Below are 20,249 nucleotides of genomic sequence, written 5' to 3'. Positions count from 1 at the left end.
CCTGAAGCCACAGGGCTGGAATCATCTGAAGGCTCTCGTCCATTCCCATATGATCTAGATGGAGCTGCGGAGCCACATGGGGGCTGTCCATGAAGAGATAAGGACCTGGAAGACACCAATTGAAGTGTTCGGTCCGTGTGTAATGAACAAAAGACTCTCAAGCTCCGAAAGAGTTTTTGAAGGAAGAACACATTCAGCATTGTGGGAACTTGATTGGCATTTAGGCCTATAGAATTTTTCATAAGAAGCTGCTAAGTGTAGGCAGCAATCATATTGGTAAAAAGTTGTCATATGACATCTTATTACTTGATGGGGCTAGAGGAAATGGAACCAAAGAAAGGCTGTTGAAAGGCCTGATTAATTCTTTCTCCATCTCGACTTCTTTTCATTTTCTCTTTTTCTTTTTAATCAGGAAATTCCTTCACTACCTAGTGCAGGCATAACAAAATAGACACAAATGCGTGCCTTTAAAGAACAGAAATGTCTCATCATTCAAGAGACTCAGGGTATGAATTGGGGGCATGGCTCTTGGTGATGGCCCCTCTGTCTATTACAGCATCTTGTAGCCTAAAATCCTTGGAGTTTGTAGATGTGTATGACTGTCTTCATATGACATTTTGTCACTGCGTGTCTCCGTAGCTACTCTGTTCTTTATATTAGTCAAAAATGATATGGTTTAGGATCTACCCTGCACTGGCTTGACTCCATTAGAATAACAATAAAAATAAACTCACTGCCCTTGAGTCCACGCCCACTCCCAGTGACCCTATAGGATAGGGTAGAACTGCCCCTGTGAGTTTCTGCGACTGTCACTCTTTATGGGAATAGAAAACCCCATTTTTCTCCCACAGGCTAGCTGGTGTTTTCGAACTGGGGACCTTGGAGATTACAGCCCAATCCATAACCTCTATGCCACCAGGGCTCCTTTTTTACTTAACAATGCTTATTAAGAACAAGCTATATTTTCAATCTGGACCACATTTACAAGTACAAGGGGTAAGATTTCAACACATTTCTGGAGTATACAATTCCATGACTGGAAGACTTTCTTATAACTTTGATTTAGAAGCTTGGAAGGACTGTTGGCATACAGTTGCTCCAGTTCACTCGAGTCTTGTGGAGAACTAACATCAGAGATGCTGGGCATTGTCACAATTACTGACTCCGACCCATACACCAAAGGAGGTGCTGAATCGCCAGGGGCACCTCCAGATATCTTACAGACCCACTACGCTATTTAAATACTGCCTGACAGTCGTTATTGACTGACTTAACTTCTCATGGAAATAACCAACTTTGGTTTTAGTGTCTCATTTATCAGATAAAGAGGGGCTCTTTTATCCTCAAGAAAGTTTCCCCATTAGAGATTTGGAAGGCTCAAAGACTAGTAATTCTATAGCTAGACGTATATAAATCTTTCACTTTGGGTCTGTGCATCATTGTGTTGAATCTAGATGAATTTTCACCTGGTGTTTTTATGATATTCCCTAGAGAGTTTTTCATTCTCTAAATTAATGAGTGGATTACATCATGGGGTGAACTATGTAGTAGTTTCTTTGGATACAGCGTACCTAAAGTGTGTGTGTGTGTGTGTGTGTGTGTGTGTGTGAGAGAGAGAGAGAGAGAGAGAGAGAGAGAGAGAAAGAAATTGAGACACAGACACCCAGGCAGAAAAGATGGGAAGAGAAGGAGAGAGATGAGGAATTTGGAGTTTATAAAAATGATTAATTCCTTAGTTTTCAGTCTTGTTATAGAATTAATGTTATGGTCATTGCAGAAAATTAAGAAACTATAGATGACCTTCAGAAGGAAAAAAACGAAACAAAGAGTTAGTCACTGTTAAGATTTCAGTTCCTATTTCCCAATCAATGTATGTGTGTGTATATATAGTCATTTTTGAAAATCTGTGCTTATACTAAAAATCTTATTCTAAAATCAACACAATGTGTATCTTTCCATATGTGTCTTTTAATTAAATACTCCTCAACAACATTTTAAATAGCTTGACATTTTTCATTGAGTGATTATGTAATTTCTATTGTTTTTTTATGTGCTACCTTTTTATTTTTAATCTTGCAGCAACTGTGGAAATTTTTATTGTTTATTTCTGTGCTACCTTTTGATTCTTAATCTTGCAGCAACTGACTGATAGCAAGAGGTGCTTAAAATTCCAGGATCCTGCCGGGATTCCTTTCTCGCACTTTCATCGGTGGAACGTGTTATATATTGCTGTCTCTCTGCTTTGCAAAATGCAGCCAAAGAACCCTGTGGAACTGATCGCTCCTGACAGCTCTTGTGCTTCTGTCGTTGCTTCTTGTAGGAGACAGAGCAGGTGGTGCCTGGCCAGGCGGAGTGCCAGGGGGGAGCGGGAACGCCACCTCGTGAGAATCCACAAAACAACACCTTCAGGTGCCAAGACACAGTGCGACTTCAACCCAGGTGGGCCCTCGTGTCAGAAGTTGTGCTGTGCCGGGGGGTCACAAAATACTAGCGGGGGTCCCTGCCGCGTCTCCTGACAAGTCCAGGCTTTCTAACTTTGGCTGGTGCTACTTCTCCAGAGACGGTCCTTGAAGAAGCCTGGGAAGGGCATCGTGGAGTCTGTGCGGCAGAGAAATATGACAGGTTCTGCTTTCTCTGTCTTCAGTGCGCACGCATTCAGCTGTCCGGCTCAGAGAGGAGGGGGCAGGCTGATTTTATTCTGTCTGCCCGCTTTCATTCTCTGCTAGCTGGAGGTGCCTGGGTGTGCTTCAGTGATCGCTATCATGAGAGATTACCGGTCAGGCATCGTGCCACATGCTTTTCTCAGGACTTGATTTTGCCATCATACCTTCCTCAGGAAGCTTGTAGCCACAGCCCCATTTGACGGAGGCTGAGGCCGGCCGAGAGACATTGTGGCATGGGCAGGAAAAAGGCTGAGCAAGCATGAACGTACGCCTAGGTGATGCATGGCATTGCGGGGGCAGCTGTGGTGCTGACCCAAGTAGTGCCAAGAAGCCCTGATGTAGGCCGCCGGCAGGCTCTCTGATGTCCTAGACCTAGTGGCGTCAGCCCTGCAGGCCGGGCAAAGGCGTGGGTGGAAAGCGGCCTGCGGGAAGGTCAGCATGGCATTCTTATGGAAGACTGGCATTGCAGCTGTCAATGGAAAGTCTTCTCTGGAAACGAACAGAAGAAAGAATGCCTCCTCTCGTTGAGTCAGCTGTCTTTGTAGGATTTTGTGTCCGGATGTAGTGCAAGCCCTCACTTGGGCAAGGCAATGTTGTGCTTCTTAGCATGACCTTTCAAAGCCATTTTCGAAGGCAGCACATTTTCAGTAAATCAACAAATGTAAGAGAGATTGAATGTGCTATGTAATTGTGCTTTAAACTGCCTAGCATATTAAATTTAGACTGGAATCGCAAAGGGATGGAGTGGGCTTTAAAGGGAAAGGGATCCGCTTCCCCAGCTGGATTGGTAGACACCTTTTAGAGCTTTCTCCCGACCTCAGCTCATTCCTGCGGGACTCAGCCTGATTGTTCCTTGGCCGATCAAGTGGTGCTCCATCCTAAGTGGAATAAAGTTGTTAATGGTTAGCTAGAAGCCATTTGAAGGAAGCTTGGTGTCAAAATGGTTAAGCATTCCGCTGCTAAGGGAAAGGTCACCAGTGTGAATCCTACAGCTGCTCTTGGTGAGAAAAATGTGGCCGTCTGCTCCCCTAAAGATGTACCAGCTTGGAAACCCTATGAGGCAGTTCGTTCGACTCTATCCCATAGCGCTGCTATGAGTAAGAATCAGCCTGATGATTATAAGGTTGGTTTCACTTCGTTCAGAATCTATTTAGGTAGCGACTGCATTTTGCCAGCAACCCGGTGACTACCTTTCCCAGCAAGAATAAGGTCAACTGTGTTTACATGCATATTTTGCATATTTCATCATCATAAAAACCAAGATGAACCCATGAATATATGTGGGTGGAATGTGTGGTGTTCCTTTTGGGTGAACATTGGACAGCAGCTCATTAGAAAACAAAATATTAGCAACTCACGTTCTCAAAGATGTTGATGTTTGCTGAAGTTAAAACCACGTTTTGTCCCCTCTGAGGTGGCAAAGAGGGCAAGAAAGAAATGTATGGGATTCCATGGTGGAACTGATTCCCAGATGAATACTTAAGATCTTACAGTGTAAAATAAGAGTAGTTCTGACCAGAAAGCATAGAGCAGCAGTTCTTAACTTGAGGGAGGATACAGCTTTATGCAGATTCTTGGAGAGCTATGACGACATTTATCAGGAAAGAAAAAAAAAGATGCTTGTGTCACAAGAGTTGACATAAAACTTTAGGGGACCTCTTAAAACCTCTTCTTTGTTGCATGAGTTGAGAAAGAAACCAGATATGGGGTCGGGGCAACCTCTCTCCATTAAGCCGGTGTTTTCTCTCCGACCCCAGTAGATCTAGACTACCGCATCCAAGGAGATCTTGTGTCTCTTCCTGACCCCCATAATAAACCTCCGTAGGATCCCAACTACTTGTAGATCATTTCTCCTCTCTTCTCTCTCACTTCCGGGCATCCCCTGTCAAGGATCCAGCTTTCCCAGCCACAGATAAGCGTGGTGTTAGGGCACTTATGGCGACTACCCTCAGACTTGCATTTATAATGAGTTGGTGACTTACCAGAACCATGGTGGAACCAGTCAGGGTCATTCTAACGGAACTCGAAAAAAATGCACCTCAAAATATGCAGAGGTTGTGGAATTTGATGAACTGGTGAAATGAGATCTGAGGCTAAAAGCAACTTAGAATTAGGTGGCTCACATTTCTGATAACATCCCACTTCTGTCTTGAGCCAGCACATGGCCAGGTTCAGGAATGTCCTGTCTAGTAGGTTCTTGATGGCGACATGATAGTGTAACATGACACAGTAGACCTAGGTCTGACTCAGAGGGGGAAGAAGCCAAGCTCAATCTCATCAGGTGTAAACCCCCGCTTCCCTGGGGATGGATAGGAGGGCTGTTAATATGGTGGGCACTCTGAGAAAAAGGGAGGAGAGACCCTTTGGCAGCCAGGAGCTGTCAAGAGCCCACATTTCAAAGGAACAGACAGTTGTGTAAGTGAGATTTTGGAGTTGACCGAGGTCATGTGTGGGGTGGGTATTGACTTTTTCCATGCATGGAAAAAGGAGCAAACGTTCTGTATCTCTGTGGCTCAGTGGAACTTTTGCCTTGGACTCTTTTTAGCACAAAGAGGCATTATTCGGGTCTGAGGTGCCGGGAAGTCTATGGATGTTTTCGAAAGAAGTCCTGTGTGTAAATGTTGCTGCTGTGATGTGCCGTCGACTCACTGCACCTCAGCGCAACCCCAGGCACCACAGCTCGAAGCCCAGCCCGGGCCTGTGCCGGCCTCACTTCCATTGCTGTGCTTAAGTGCAGTGGTTCAGCCACGGGGCCAGCCCAGCTGCTTGAGAGTCTTCCTCTTTTCAGTAGCTCTTTAAGTTACCGAGTATGTTATCCTTCTCCAGGGACTAGTTCCACTTGATAACATGTCCAAAGTAAGTGGCGTGAAGTGTCCCCGTCTTTCTAAGGACATCTAGGCATCGTCCAAGAAGAGCTTTGTCTGTCTTATGACAGTCCGTGGTACTATCAATAATCTTAGCCAACACTGTCTTTCAGATGCATCCATTCTTCTGCTTGCTTCCGTTTCCAGCTTTCCCAGTAGATGAGGCCGTGGGCAATAGCATGAACTGGGTCAGGAGCAGTATCGTTCTTAAACTGGCTTAACTTTCAGCATTTTAGTAGTAGGACTTTGTGGCAGACTTGTCCATCTATTGATTGTTCGATCGCTTCTTCCACAGGCATCGATTGTGGCTCTAAATAAAGGGAAATCTTTGACAAGTCTGTGTTAGTGGGAAACAAATCCACAGAAACTCATCTATGTATAAGAGAGAGTTTTAGATAGAGGGTAAATGTACATTCAGAAAGCATCCCAACCCCGTCCAGTCCAAGCCCATAAGTCCAAGTTAGCCCATATGTCCGACACCAATCTACAAAGTCCTCCTCAAACTCCCCAAATACATGCAATGACGCTGAATGCAGGAGGATCACAGGCCAGTGGGTAGAAAGTCTTTGAATCCAGTGGTGGTGTAAACATCTCAGCGCTGGCAGGGGTCTCCATGCAGCTTCTCCAGCACCCAGGGCTGCATTGGGGTAGGTCCATGTGGCTTCTCCTCAGGGAAGTCTCACAGGAAGTGAGCCTTGCCAGCTAAGGCAGCCCCACACTGGTCCGACCATCAGAGGACAAGAGACCAGAGAACAAGAAAGGCGAGGCCTGAGGAGCCATTTATCTCTCTGCTCTTCAATTAAGCCCACATGTTTATCAGCCAGGTTGGCACAATAAACCTTAAAGTAGTATTTTGTGGGATACAAAGACTGTTCCCCAACTTGACTCCCCCAAATATATATGTTAGACCTAAGACACTGCTTGCAACTAATGGTAAATGATTGTCAAGTTATCTCCCTGAAGACCCCAGCCATCCAGAGCAAGCAGACACCATTGTTTCTCCCACAACAGGCAGGGCTCACTCCCTGCTGTTAGGGACAGTGGATGGCTTCCTCTGAAATGCTAGCTAAATAGTCTCCAGCTCTCGGGCAATCAAGGTTAGGCTGCCATCATGAATCTAGGATCTGCCCATCTTGTCACATGCATCCCCCCAATCCCTCCCCTTCCTATTGTGTGCATACCCCTAGATCGTCCCCCTTTCATGACTACATTACCTATAGCACAACCCCTTCCTGTGATGTATGTCTTTACCTGTAATTAGGGGGCTTGCACACCCCCAAAGGTATATAAGCCATGGTTAGAAATAAAGAGAGCTCTCTCCTCCATCCTCTCTCTCCTGGTCCTCGCTCCCCTGTCCCCTCTCCCCTTATCCTCCTCCTCCTCCTCCCTCCCCCTCTCTCCTACCTGCTGCACTCCTGCCCTGTACCACCAAGAGGAGCTGAGGTGAGCGAGCATGCTACCATAAAATGTGTCTGACTCCATTATTCCAATCTCTCTTCTATCGCCTCTATTTCTCTATGACTTGACTATAATATTTACTAATTATTGCTGTACAATTGTGCCTACCGGACCCGTGATGATTTGTTAGGGGCTGGCTCTCCTGACTGTATTTTGTGGCAGATTTGTCCATCTATTGATTTTTTTATCACTCCTTCCACAGGCATTGATTGTGGAGCCAAATAAAGGAAATCTTTGACCAGTTCAAGCTTTCTCCATTGATTCCATCTTTTCTCTACTTATCAAGCTGTTACTTATTAGTCCTTTTTTGAGGATTTTTGTTTTCTTGAGGTTCATCAGTAAGTACTTCAAGCTTCTTCACTTTGAACGAGCAAGGTTGTGTCATTTGCGGACCACAGATTCGTAGTGAGCCTTCCTTCAATACCGTGCTGCGTTCTTCTTCATATAACCTGGCCTTTAGAGCGTCTGCTCAGCAGACAGACTGAAGAAGTGTGGTGAAGGGAGCAATGCTGATGCACACCCTGTTTGCGCACGTATACTGTAACCGATCCCCTTGCTGGACTTCTGTCTGGCAAAACTGTGAGATATTATGTTATTTCAAGCCATACATTTATGCTAATTTGTATAGATACTGTATGGGTTTCTATTGCTCATTTCTATTATGTTCATGTGTGTGTATATATACACCATATGTTGGTGTTCTATTGCTGCTGTAACAAATTGACCTATTCCATATGTGCATAAGTAGTCCTTGGTAGTGCAGTGGATTAAGCATTAGGCTGGTCAGTTGTTTGGACCCAGTAGCTATTTCGCAGGAGGAAGAGGAGACAGCCTGCTTCTATAAAGATTGACAGACAAGGCGCCTCTAGGGAGCAGTTCTGGGCTGCCCTGCAGGGTTTCTATGAGGCAGAATCCCAAGGTGTTTTTTGGTGCATATGTATGTAAGTATTCTGTTTAGGTTTTCTATTGCTATTGTAACAAATTAGAACAAACAGGTGGCTTGAAACAGCACATATATTAGCTTACGGTTCCGTGAAATGGAAGTTTAACACGGGTATTACTAAACTCAAATGAAGGCATCTGCATTTCCTTCTGGAGGCTCTAAGCAAGTATCCACTTCCTTACTTTTTTCAGCTTCCAGAGGCTGCCCAACATTGCTTGGATCCTGACCCTTTCCCCCATCTTCAAAGCCAGCCACGTCGCCTCCATCTAACCATCCTCCCGTGGTCACATCTCCCTCTGACGACTGCAAGCATACATGTTCTGATTTGAAAAGATGAGATTGGTCCCATCAGGGAAACCCAGGGTAATCTTCCCTTCTCATGGTCCCTAGTTTAATCACATCTACAAAGTCTCATTTGCCATGCAGGTGGCCTATTAATAGAATTCGAGTGTGGACTACGGGACTGGTAGTCTGCTGACCACATGTGTGTTTCTTTTCCTAGGAAAGCTCGCTAACGCATTTGTGAGAATCTCCTATGGAGCTCATAACCCACGGAAGGGTTAGAACCACTCTTCTGGCCTTTCCTACCTCGGGGTTCACCTATTCTTCTGAGTCCCTCAACAGGACCAGCCTGGAACATCAATAGTTCTGCCTCCACCCTTTTTCGTTGTGCACCTCGGCCCTTCTGTCTTGTCCCCCATCCTTACAGGATAGGCCGTGGTTTTAGTTGTCCTAGACCAGAGACTTCAACTTTGGTGGTCTACATGTTTATCTGGCATGGAGGCCTATTTGATTTGTACTGTATTTAAATATTTCAAATCAGTGTTTGGAATCTGGAGTGTTTACAGAATTTCGACTCTCTTGTAAAAACTGAAGCTATGACAACAGAGTCTACAAGGCTACAAATCAGTAATTATGTGGTGTTGAGGGGCAGCTGTCTATTAAGATGGGACAGAAGCTCTCCTGTTTTTCACAATCCTCACCCTTCTCCTCACCTGGTTCCTATAGGTATTTGAGTTATAATGCCAGCTGAAATTTTTTTCTTTTTTGCAACTGCTCATACTGGGGTCTCTGTTTGGTACCTGGGCAAACTTCTAATAACCTCATAGCTGACAATGTATCAATGCCAGTTTTCCTACAGTGAAGTGTTCATGTTTTAACATTAACATCTGAGAGGCTGGTTATTATACTACTCCAGTGGGCCCCTCTGTCTTCGATGCTTTGCAAACCGTATAAAACTACAGAACTACATTTATTTAGAATAGAAGAAGCTTTAGTAATCACTTAGTACAACCCCTCATTTTCTAGTACAACCCGAGAAGCTGTGATTTGCTTAACTTCTCACTCTCCTTGGTAATGGGACCAAGACGAGCATCATCAATCTATTTAGAGCAGCCTCTTGATGAATATGCATTGGTTTGATTGAATTTTATAGCCAATGCCACAGTACCAGTCAGTAAACCCTCTGAAATGACAAAGGGGAATTTATGATAGTAAGAGAATACTAATGAAGTTGGGGACTTCTTATCCAGCTGACTAAATTTATTTTGAGAATGATTAACTTACTTGTGTTTGAAATATTGTGTTACAATTTCTGACAACATTAAACCCGTAATGTCTTTAAAGACCTTGTCTATATAAACTACGAGCTATGCTATTGCACTGCCTTGACACTAATGATGTAGTGGTGGCACCTGTAAGTTCCTTAGCCCCTTCTGTGAGTTCCTAGTTACAAGACGTTGAAGATTGGCGTATTTGCAAGGAAAATGATGGCCTTTAATGACTTCAACTATTTTTGTGACATTCCAGATGAAAGGGAAAACTGGAGACTTTGTTCTTTTATGAAAAAAAAAACAAAAAAGCAGTTTTGTTGGCAGCAACTTTTTCATGGGGGGAAAAGTCCTTTCATGTTTTGCTTTTAAGATAGCCTCTCGTGTGTGTGTGTGTGTGTGTGTGTGTGTGTGTGCGCGCGCGCGCGCGCGTGCATTGTTTCTTATTTAAATGGGTTTTTTTGCGTGCAGGGGTAAGACCTTAATCATTAAAGAAGGGCTTTAATGATTTCTGCAACAAAGGGAAGGGAAGCGTGAATAAGAGAATGGACACCTAGAGATTTTTTAAATTATTATGAATCATTATTGCGGGCTCTTACAGATCTTATACCAATCCATCCTTCAGTTGTATCAAGCACCCTTGTACATATGTTGCCATTATCATTTCCAAAGCATTTTCTTTCTCCCTGAGCCCAACGCCCAGAGGTTTTTGTCTTCTTGGGTTGCAGCAGGGCAGGAAGCAGCGGTTGTCAGCACGCCTGTCTCCTTTCCCACTGGTTAATCACAGGCTTTGTGTTTCCGTTCTTTCATTGGGAGGAGCACTGTCAGGTAGAAGAAAAACATAGCTTGTCTTCACTACATTTTGAAACTTCCTGGTAGACGGTTGGGAAGTAATTGCTTTCTAACTTACCAGGCTTTGAGGTGGTTGCATAGCACCATAGTCCCCATTGACAGTGACCCTGTAGAGTATTTCTGAGGCTGTGGATCTTTATGGGCGCGCATAGCCTCATCTTTCTCCCGTGGAGCAGCTGGTTGGTTTAAACCACCAGCCTTAGGGTTTGTAGTCCATTGCTCACTGGACAGTGGCACGAGGGCTCGCAAGGAAGCCCTCTCCATCATCCCGCCTCACTATGCACATGGGTGAAGAAAAGACTTAAAAAAAAAATCTCCCTATTTGTTTTTATTTAAAGAGAAAAGGACTTTGTACAGACCCCCTGGAAAACCCAGCATGAAGTAAATTATGTTTGATCCAAATAAATGAAGGACTACAGAGGATATTTCCATAAGTCTGCAGTGCCGGAATCACAATATGAAAATGTGTAGTTCTTGGTTGAAAAAAAGAGCCTAGGCGCCACTCTGCGATACACAAGATCAGCTTGCCCACTTAAAGGTCAGCTGTTCAAACCACCGGCCAGCCTGGAGTCAAGTTCACAAGGAATAATGAAGGAAGACCCCACTGTCCTACCTTCCTTCTTAGAGAAGAAAATGTAATAACACTGACTTTCTGCCAACCATAAGCCTTTAAATTGCATGATATACAAACATCACTAGAAAGGAAATTTTGGAATGGTAAAAAAAATTAAAGTTAAAAAATGAAACACGGTCCTATGTCTGTCAATTGATCTTGGTCACATCACTCAAACCTTGGCTCTTCTCTAACGTGAAGTGTTTGGACCAGATAATATTTGTCCTTTCTGGCTTTAAGTTTACAATTTTCACCATTTCTGGCTTTAACTTTTAAGATGTTTAGAACCCTTCTGGTTTTAACTTTGAACTTGTTTAGCCATGGTAAGATTTTAGCAATACAGGCTCTTGAGTTAGAGCTAAAAATAATTCCCCCGGATGTGGAGAGAGCATACACACACACAGAGACACACAGACACACACAATCTTTAAACTGATGATTGAAAAAGGGCCCACACTTCATTATTTTGGGAATGAAATTCTCTTTTTAGAAGAATCTGTCCTTGGCCATGAAACTCTCTCTCTCTCTGTAGAAGAATCTGCACTTGGCCACTTGATAAATTGACAGCATTTTACTAGACAATGATTAGTCAGAATGATAAAATGGAAACTGAGCTTGTCATACATTTTTAAAAAGATCAAAATAAAATAAATGATATATGACTAAATTAGAAAATACAGGCAATTTTAAGGAAATAAAAATATTTTAATCTTACTACTCAGAGATAGCCACTGGTGAATCATGTATTCTTAGGTTGTTGCTATTACTTTAATATTGGCATAATAAAGAATCATGTATGGAGGGTGCATCCTGATGTAATAGGATTTGCATTATCTAGATGCACCATTTCTCCCCCCCCCCCACCAACAGATTTATTGGCATATAATTCACATATCATACAATTTATTAGTTCAGTTACACCAAGAAGAGTTGTACAATCATCACCACAATCAGTTTTAGAGCATTTTCTTCAATCCTGTATTTAGGGTTATTAGCTCCCCATTCCCACACACCCCTGCCAAGGCACTAGTTCATTCACCCGCCCCCGCCCCCCTATACGCCCAGGCACTACTTCAAGCAGACTTGAGAATGGAAAGTAGACCAGAACTCCTCCTGACTACACGCTCTCTTTAGTGTGGCTACTCAGCACAAGATCATTAGCTGAGCAATGGACTAGTCGGTTAATTGCCACGAGGCTAGTGAGTTTATTTTGGCTAAAGTGACTGCATTTGCTTTTTCATAGCAAATATTCTAATGTACAACTTCCTATATGAAGCAGATGTTACAAGCTAGAGTTTCATCTTTCCATTGTGTTAGCAGTCAGACTCCAGGGAGATCAAATGCAAACTCTCTTACTAAACTGTCTCAGAAAAAGTGTTGTCTTAACTTGGAACAGATGCAGGAGCTACAACGCACTCATTCTAAAGAGACAGGTAAGTGCCCTGGGGTCAGTTTGACTCTGAGTTCAGGGCACAGAGTAGAATTGCCCCAGAGGGTTTCCTAGGCTGACATCTTCATAGAGGCAGGCCAGGGCTTCCCTCTTGTGAGACAGCTGGGTGGGTTTGAAATACTAACCTGCCGGTTAGCAGCTAAGTGCTTAACTGCTGCATAACGAGGGCTACTTATAAGAGACAGCGAATGCATACATTTGATCAGTTAATTCAGTGTTCCTGCGGTCACTGGAATGTAGTTATCCTTCAATTTACTCTGCGTTATTGTCCCCATAAGGGAATGGCTGCTCCAGTATGGGTAACTTTCACAGTGTTCATCAGTAAAGGTATTCCTTCTCAAGACTCATGTTAACTTCTACACGCACACACACACACAAACACATGTAGTAAGACATGAAACTCTTCCCTCTTTTCATTTCTCTTGACAAAAAATGTATATGCAGAGGTCTTTAAAAAGTTCATGGAAAATGGAATGAAAAGATAAAGAAATTTTTACATAAGCTCCTTTTTGTATGTGTATGCATTTATTTTCATTTTAACCAATGATGGATTAAAACCATTTCGATTTCATTTTTAAAATATATGTAAACAAAATGTAGATGTTTTATTATATAGGACTATAACAAAAATTTTTAAACATTTTTATTGGGACATAATCCAAATATCATATAATTCAGTAGTTTAATCATATCAAGAAGTGTTGTGCAATCATCATAATCAACTTCACACATTTTCTTTGCTTGCACTGCTTGTTATTAGCTCCTCATTTCTCCCCAACCTCCGCTGCCTTCCCTCCAAGGAGCCAGTAACTCACTTGGTGAATTGCCGTAGACTCACCACGACTGGGCTGCATAGTTTGAAAAACATACAGAAATACCAAACGAGCAGTCAAAAAAAGACAACAGCAATAGTAAAATTAAACAGGACAACCTCCAGCTGGAAAGAACACATCAAAAACCAGAACCAGCTCTAACTGGGTCCAAAGGGATATCAAATCACCGGGTGCCAGGTTCTACCCTCGTTCCGTCTGCCCCATTCCACTTTCAGTGCACGCTGTATGCCAGGCAGCAAGCCCATGTTCGGAGGGGACTCACCAGAGGCGTCAGCCCCATGTAATTTCCCCTTCCTGCTAGAGCTTTTATATGTGTCAAAAAGGAGATCAAACCAGAAAGCAGGATAACAAAGTCTTAGAGACACATCGCCATGCAGCTTTGTTCTCCTTAATATATTTGTGCATATCATTACATATTTTACAACATTCGTCATGATTGGGAAGAATTTCATTCTCTAGATATACTGTCATTGATATCATTAATTCCGAATTCTGGGACATTTTGGTTATTTCTAGTTGCTCAGAAGGAGCCTTGGGGACGTAATGGTTACAGAGGTCAGTTGCTAATGAAAAGGTCAGCGTTTGGAACCCACTAGACCTAAAATGCAGACAAAAAATGTGGGTAAAAATATTCAAGTACAAAATACTGCCTGTCCGTTTCCATGGAAACCCTCCTGTGGCTGTTCAACTCTATCTTACAGGGCCAGCGTGAACTCAATTAGAATTGACTCAATGGCCGTGGTTGGCTTTTTTTGGTTCTAGGCATTCATCATAATCTACCTGGTGGTGCGGTGGGCTAAGCATTGGGCTGCAAACTGAAAGGTCAGTGGTTCAAACCCACCAAACATTCAAACCACCAGCCTCTCTTTGGGACAAAAATGGGGACAGTCTGCTTTGGTAAAGTATTACAGCCTCAAAAATGTTGCTAATTCTGACCCGTAGCAACCTTATGCACAATGGAACAAAACACTTGCCCGGTCCTGCACCATCCGTGCAATTGTTCCCATGCCGGAGCCCACTGTGGCAGCCACAGTCTATCCCACTGAGGGCCTCCCTCTGTTTCCCTGCCCCTCCCCTTTACCAAGCATGAAGTCCTTCTCCAGGGGCGTGGCTCTTGTGACAATATGCCAAAATACGTAAGACAGAGTCTTGCTATTCTTGCCTCTGTAAGGAGCATTCTGGCTGTACTTCTTTCAAGACCGATTGCTTTGTCCTTGTAGCAGTCCGTGGTACTTTTAATATTCTTCTCCAGCAGCATCATTCAAATGCATACATTCTTCTTCAGTCGTCCTTATTCAGTGTCCAAGGTTCACATGCATATGAGGCAAGTGAAAATACCATGGCTTAGGTCTATGCACCTTAATCTTCAAAGTACCATCTTTGCTTTTCAATACTCTAAAGCAGTGGTTCTCAACCTGTGGGTTGTGACCCTTTGGGGGTCGAACGACACTTTCACAGGGGTCGGCCGATTCATAACAATAGCAAAATTACAGTTATAAAGTAGCAACGAAAATAATTCTGTGGTTGGGGTGTCACCACAGCACGAGGAACTGTATTCGAGGGTCGCAGCATTAGGAAGGTGGAGAGCCACTGCAGTCAAAAGTCTGTGCATCAGCTTTACTTAATGCAATGTGTCTGCCCTCTCCTCTCTCGACTGCTGCTTTCATGAGCAGTGATTGCGGATCCAAGCCTCAGACAGGCCCTGGGCCAATCTACTGTGAGTCTCTAATGACGCTAAGCAGTGGGTTTGCTTCAGGTGTTTAGTTTTTATTTTTTGGTTAGGTATTCGCCATTGTAGGTATTGCTGCAGTAGCATCTTCCTAGAATAATGTATATACCTCCATTATGGTTTCCTTTGCTTGTGCATAAGGTTCCCAGGATGTCTAGGCACACGGTGTGAAATAGTGAGCCAAAGTCTGATTTAATATGTACATTTTTCAGTTATCTAATCCTGAAAGAACAAAATAATATGGCAGATAATTGCTCAGTAGGAGAGAACTGCATAGACAATCAGGTGGCTGAATGTCCGTCTGTGAGTTTTGAGGTCCGGGGACGATGGCTGTGGTAGAACGGGGGACATAGCCCCATTCAGCCCCACCTCCCATACGTGTGTGCTTCTATTTAATCTCTAGCCTTGGTGGGGTTTAAGTTTAGATTTGCTGAAGGAAAAATATCTCATGCACTTTGAAATGATTTGTTATTGTATTATCACCCTACACATCTCAGAGCTCTGGTACCCTTGTTCCCTTGTGTACTGACTACTAGTAGGCACCCCCGCCTCTGTACCAATCACAGATGATTTTGAAGGGGGAGCGGCCACTACTGCTGAGAAATGCCCATCTTCTCGGTGCACACCTGATTTAAAACTAGGTTTTATGGAGCTGTCCACATGGGCGTCGGTTCATGATAGTTTCATAAGTGATAAAGAGCATTTGCAAACTGGGACCACATCTTTATTTAATACCTGATGTAGAAACATATCCTGGAGGAGTGAAAATCAACATTTTCTTGGTGGTTACTTTTGGGTAGGGAGATGGTGCGTGACAGAAAAGGTATTCTTTATGCTTTTGCTTTCCAGGTTTTCCTCATTGAGCTCCTAATAAATCTTTGATTGAGAAAACTGATATGCTCGTGAAAGCAGAGCCAGTCCGAGTACAGAATGCTTAGGATGTGAAACCGTCCCAAATGTGTGAATGCCTCTGCAATCCAATAAAGTCATTCGTTTTATGTTTTTTTGTTATTAAAAAAAATTTAACAGCTTTATTGGCACATAATTCATATATCGTAATTCAATGGTTTGAATATACTAAAAATTGTGTGCAATCATCACCACAATCAGTTTTAGAACATTTTCATCTTTCTTGTACTCATTTTTAAAATTGTTATTGTTAAATCATTTTATTGGGGGCTCTTACATCTCATATCACAATCAATACGTTCTTCAATTGTGTCAAGCACATTTGTACATATGTTGCCATCATCATTTGCAAAGCATTTTCTTTCTACTTGAGCCCTTGGTATCAGTTCTTCATTTTCCCTCCTCCCTCCTGAACCCTTGATAATTTATAAATTATTATTTTGTCATATCTTGACCTGTCCGATGTCTCCCTTCACCTACTTTTCTGTTGTTCATCCCCCTGGGAGGGGGTTATATGTTGATCCTTCTGATCAATTCTCTCTTTCTTCCCCCACCTTCCCCTTATCCTCCTGGTATCTCTACTCGTCTGAGGGATTTACCTATCCTGGATTCCCTGTGTTGCGGGCTCTTTTCTGTAGCAGTGTGCATGTTCTGGTCTAATCCAATTTGTAAGGTAGAATTTAGGTCATTATAGTGGGGTGGGGGGAGGAAGCATTAAAGAACTAGAGCAAAGTTGTGTGTTTCATTGGTGCTATATTGCACCCTGACTAGCTCATCTCTTCCTTGTGACCCTTCTGTAAGGGGATGTCCAGTTGTCTACAGTTGGGCTTCAAGTCTCCATCAATAAAGTCATTCTATTTGCCTTGTTTTTTAACTGGCATCTCCCAGTCTGTGAGAGGTCAGGATATTAGGAGAGTAGGAGAGAAGCTATTAGAAGAGTATTAGAGGCTTGTGTCTGTTTCTTTGGCTAGCTGGAGAAAATGTAAACAGAATGTTGATAATTGTTTGTGGCTTTCATGGTTTGGGTCAGTAGAGCAAGAAAGTAAATGTGAAAGGTGATTTGTATAGTGTCAGGTGAAGTTTAAAAAGCGTAATTTATATTCTAGACACCTCTTTCCTTGAATGTTTCACTCTGAATAAAAGCAGTAGAAAGTCTCCTCTCAACCCCTTGAGCAGAGAGAGCCTCTCAAGAGTCTCCTAAGGTAGTTTTTCTGTGTAAATGCCAGACCTGTTCAAGTAGGAGTAGCCAAACTTCTGTGAAATTTAAGATAATGCTTTGACTTTAAAGTCAACACAGACAACAGTGCTGTCCACATGCAGCCTATCGAGTAAATCCAAACACCTACCAGAGCACCAGATCAGGGCTGAGAAAACATATCCAACATATAATTAGTGTAAGAAGTATAGGGAGGCCTGGAAGCTAATTCAATCCTTGGGCCAATTCCTTAAAACTCTCTGGGCTTTAGTTTCTTCAGCTGTGCAATGGAAATGACAGTATTTACTTCCTAGGACCACTCTTGTAAGGAGTCAGTGAGTTGTGCATGTTCAGCTTCATTCAGAACCAGGGTCATAGCAGGCGCTTGGTAAATTGGTGTTGTTTTCCTCAGGAGGCCAGCACCTCCCATTTATCAGATCGCGGTGCGGATCTGTGACTGCCCACACCTGCGATCTAACCTCACTCTTCTCCCCTTCATTTATCTGATCCAGTTCTTGTCCCAGAGCCCAGCGCAGCCCCTGCTTTTCATGCACCTTTCTTTTTCTACTAATTTTCTTTTTCCACATCCGTTTCTGCAGTTGTAACATCTTCAATGGAATCGAGCACATGGTCAACCTGGAAAGTTCTTAGATGTACCCCTTTGAATTGGATGTAAGCCGGGTACGATGCTTTTGAATGGCAGCATCCCCGTCAGAGGACTGAGCTCATAGGATTCAGTAGTTTAGTAAAGCTTTTGCTTACTGTTTTGGGATATGCACTCCCATAGGATTATGGGTGGCCTTGCATAAGTCTAGGCCTCTTCTGTGTTTCATATAAATTGACTTAAGAAGACTGTTTTCCAGCCTGTGTATATCTTTGTGCCCTTACTCCAATGACTAGTCTAATCAGTTTCCATATCTGTCTCTCCCCAAACCCAGATGACATATCTGCCTGTGATTATCTCCACGTCCTGAAGCTGGCTCGTGGTTTCCCTGTAGTTGAATAAACACTCGGATCCCTTGAGTCAGTTTCTTTACTGATTTACCAGCTGAGGGTCCACTGATTTGGATATGTCTTTCTCAATTTGGACATAACTTTGTTTACGCTAATCTCAAAGAGCCTCCCAGTAGGACCAGAGCCCACAGATCCTGGTCGTGGATAGTGGTGGGTAGAACTGTGGTCCTCTTCACTGTGTATTTCCTGCCAACGTTGATAGTTGTGCTTATGTGCTGCTAAGGAGAGCCAGCCTAGTGTCTGCCAGGCAATTATTGGCCAGTAAAGGTAGGGTTTGTAAGAAGAAAGTTGGTTGATATTCTCTGTAACCAATAACACTGACCCTGGCTGAGGAAAGGGAAAATGAGTCTTTCAGAAGATTGTGGCCTTAGCTCATAAAAGTGAACAGAGTGAACAGCCAGGTCCTTGGACGAGCACGAACTCTGTTTAGTCTACGGATCTATGAGATTTAACAATAGGAACGTGTCTCTCTAGGCTGCAACCAGTAGATGATTCAGAGATAAAACAAAAAAGCCCATTCCTGCTCAAAGATTTTCTCCCTGGGAAAATAAATGACTTAGCTCCAGCCACATATTCCACCTTTGCACATGGAAGGATTGAGGGCCAGTCTCTCAGGTTGCTGCTAGAAAAAATGAGATTGCAGATAAAAAGCTGAGACGATCCATAAGTCATGCTGGGTGATTTAGAGGAGTGGGGAAGAGCTTGGAACCAATGGAAGAAGAGTCTTTACTTAAGGTAATTGCGGAAAAAAAGGGTATTGGTCTTCCTGGTTGAGCTTGTGTATGACTGGAGGGCTCCCTTATAAGCTCTGGTGGCATAGTGGTTATGAGTTGGGGCTGTGATCCAGTATGTCAGCAGTTCAAAACCACCAGATGCTCTGAGGAAGGAAGATGGGGCTTTCTACTCCCATAAACAGTTACAGTCTCAGAAACCCTCAGGGGCAGTTTTACCCTGTGTTATAGGGTTGCTATGAATTGGCATCAACTGGTTGGCAGTGTGTTGAGAGGTCTCTCTTACTTATCTCTGAGACTGGCATTGACCTTCACTGCATCTATCACTGAACTGGACCTTGATTTATGTTTTGTTTTTTTCTTTTCTCTCTCTCCAACTATAAGTTCTAAGAAAGCAGGGAGTTCTGTGTCTCCATTGTTCACCACTTTCTTATAATAGGTTTCTCCACAAAGCAGCACCTGATAGAAGGACTCGGTTACCAGAAGGGGATCCCAGGAAGCAGCTGTCAGAGAAAGAGGAACAGCCAACAATGGGTGTGTTCCTGAGTAGATATCACTTGCTATCTGAAGAGCAGTCCCCCAGGGGCTTCTCTGAGAAATGATATAGAAAATACCTTGGTCTTAACCTTCAGAAAGTAGAGAGGCAGCAGCATTGATCTACCAGCCCTACTTCCATTGCCTGAGGGTTATCTAACTCAGAAATATGTTGAGGCAACAAACTGAAGAGCCATGGCAGGGAGTTTGGGTAGGATAATGTGAAGGGGCAGGGCTATCCACGAAGCTGTAGTCACTGTTTCCTGGGTGGAGCATGGATTGGCTCAGGGAGCAGGTGCCTAGTCATTTACCTAGTGAAAAAATGAATTCAGTGCAGTCAGGCTACTTGGTTTACTGTGTGTCTCATAATGTCTCCACGATGCAGCACAGCCACCCATCTTCTAGAATGTGTTCCCTGGAAGCTAGGCCAGTGAGTCTCACTCATATTCATAGAAGCTCCTTACCAGTGTCTTTAGCTACTGGCTTCCTTCCTGACTATGGCACTTAAACATACCCTTGGGATAGCATCCCCCAGTTAAGAACTCCCTGAAGTGGTGATTGGTGATGTGCTGGTATAAGCATAGGGTGCGAATGAACTTCAAGGTCAGTGGTTGAAATCCACCAGAAAAACACAAGCTATTCTTCTCCCATAAAGGTTTACAGTCTCAGAAATCCTATGGAGTTGTACTTTGTCCTATAGGGTCACTATGCATTAGAATCAATTCAATGGCAGTGGGTTGCAGTCCCTATGAGTCTGCAGTCCCTATGAGTCCCTATAGGGTTGCTATAGGACAGAATAGAATTGCTCCATAGGTTTTCTGCGTCTATAAATCTTTTTTTTTTTTAACATTTTATTAGGGGCTCATACAACTGTTATCCCAATCCATACACACATCAATTGTGTAAAGCGC

The 20,249-nt window shown here is 43.3% G+C and overlaps 1 protein-coding gene across 2 annotated transcripts in view; it reads left to right on the top strand.

Annotated features, from left to right (window-relative positions):
* FAM13C (family with sequence similarity 13 member C) overlaps positions 1-20,249 on the top strand; it is a 153,036-nt gene that overhangs the window by 56,008 nt on the left and 76,779 nt on the right. For both annotated transcript variants that reach the window (XM_045291628.1, XM_004701101.3), the window contains exon 4: positions 2,321-2,439. In XM_045291628.1, the coding sequence (XP_045147563.1) occupies positions 2,321-2,439 (119 nt within the window). The remainder of the gene's footprint in view (positions 1-2,320; positions 2,440-20,249) is intronic.

The sequence above is a fragment of the Echinops telfairi genome, unplaced genomic scaffold, assembly GCF_000313985.2.
Source record: "Echinops telfairi isolate 266 unplaced genomic scaffold, ASM31398v2 ScPeMD7_70;HRSCAF=299, whole genome shotgun sequence".
Classification (NCBI taxonomy): domain Eukaryota; kingdom Metazoa; phylum Chordata; class Mammalia; order Afrosoricida; family Tenrecidae; genus Echinops; species Echinops telfairi.
This window is presented reverse-complemented; position numbering and strand designations above follow the sequence as displayed.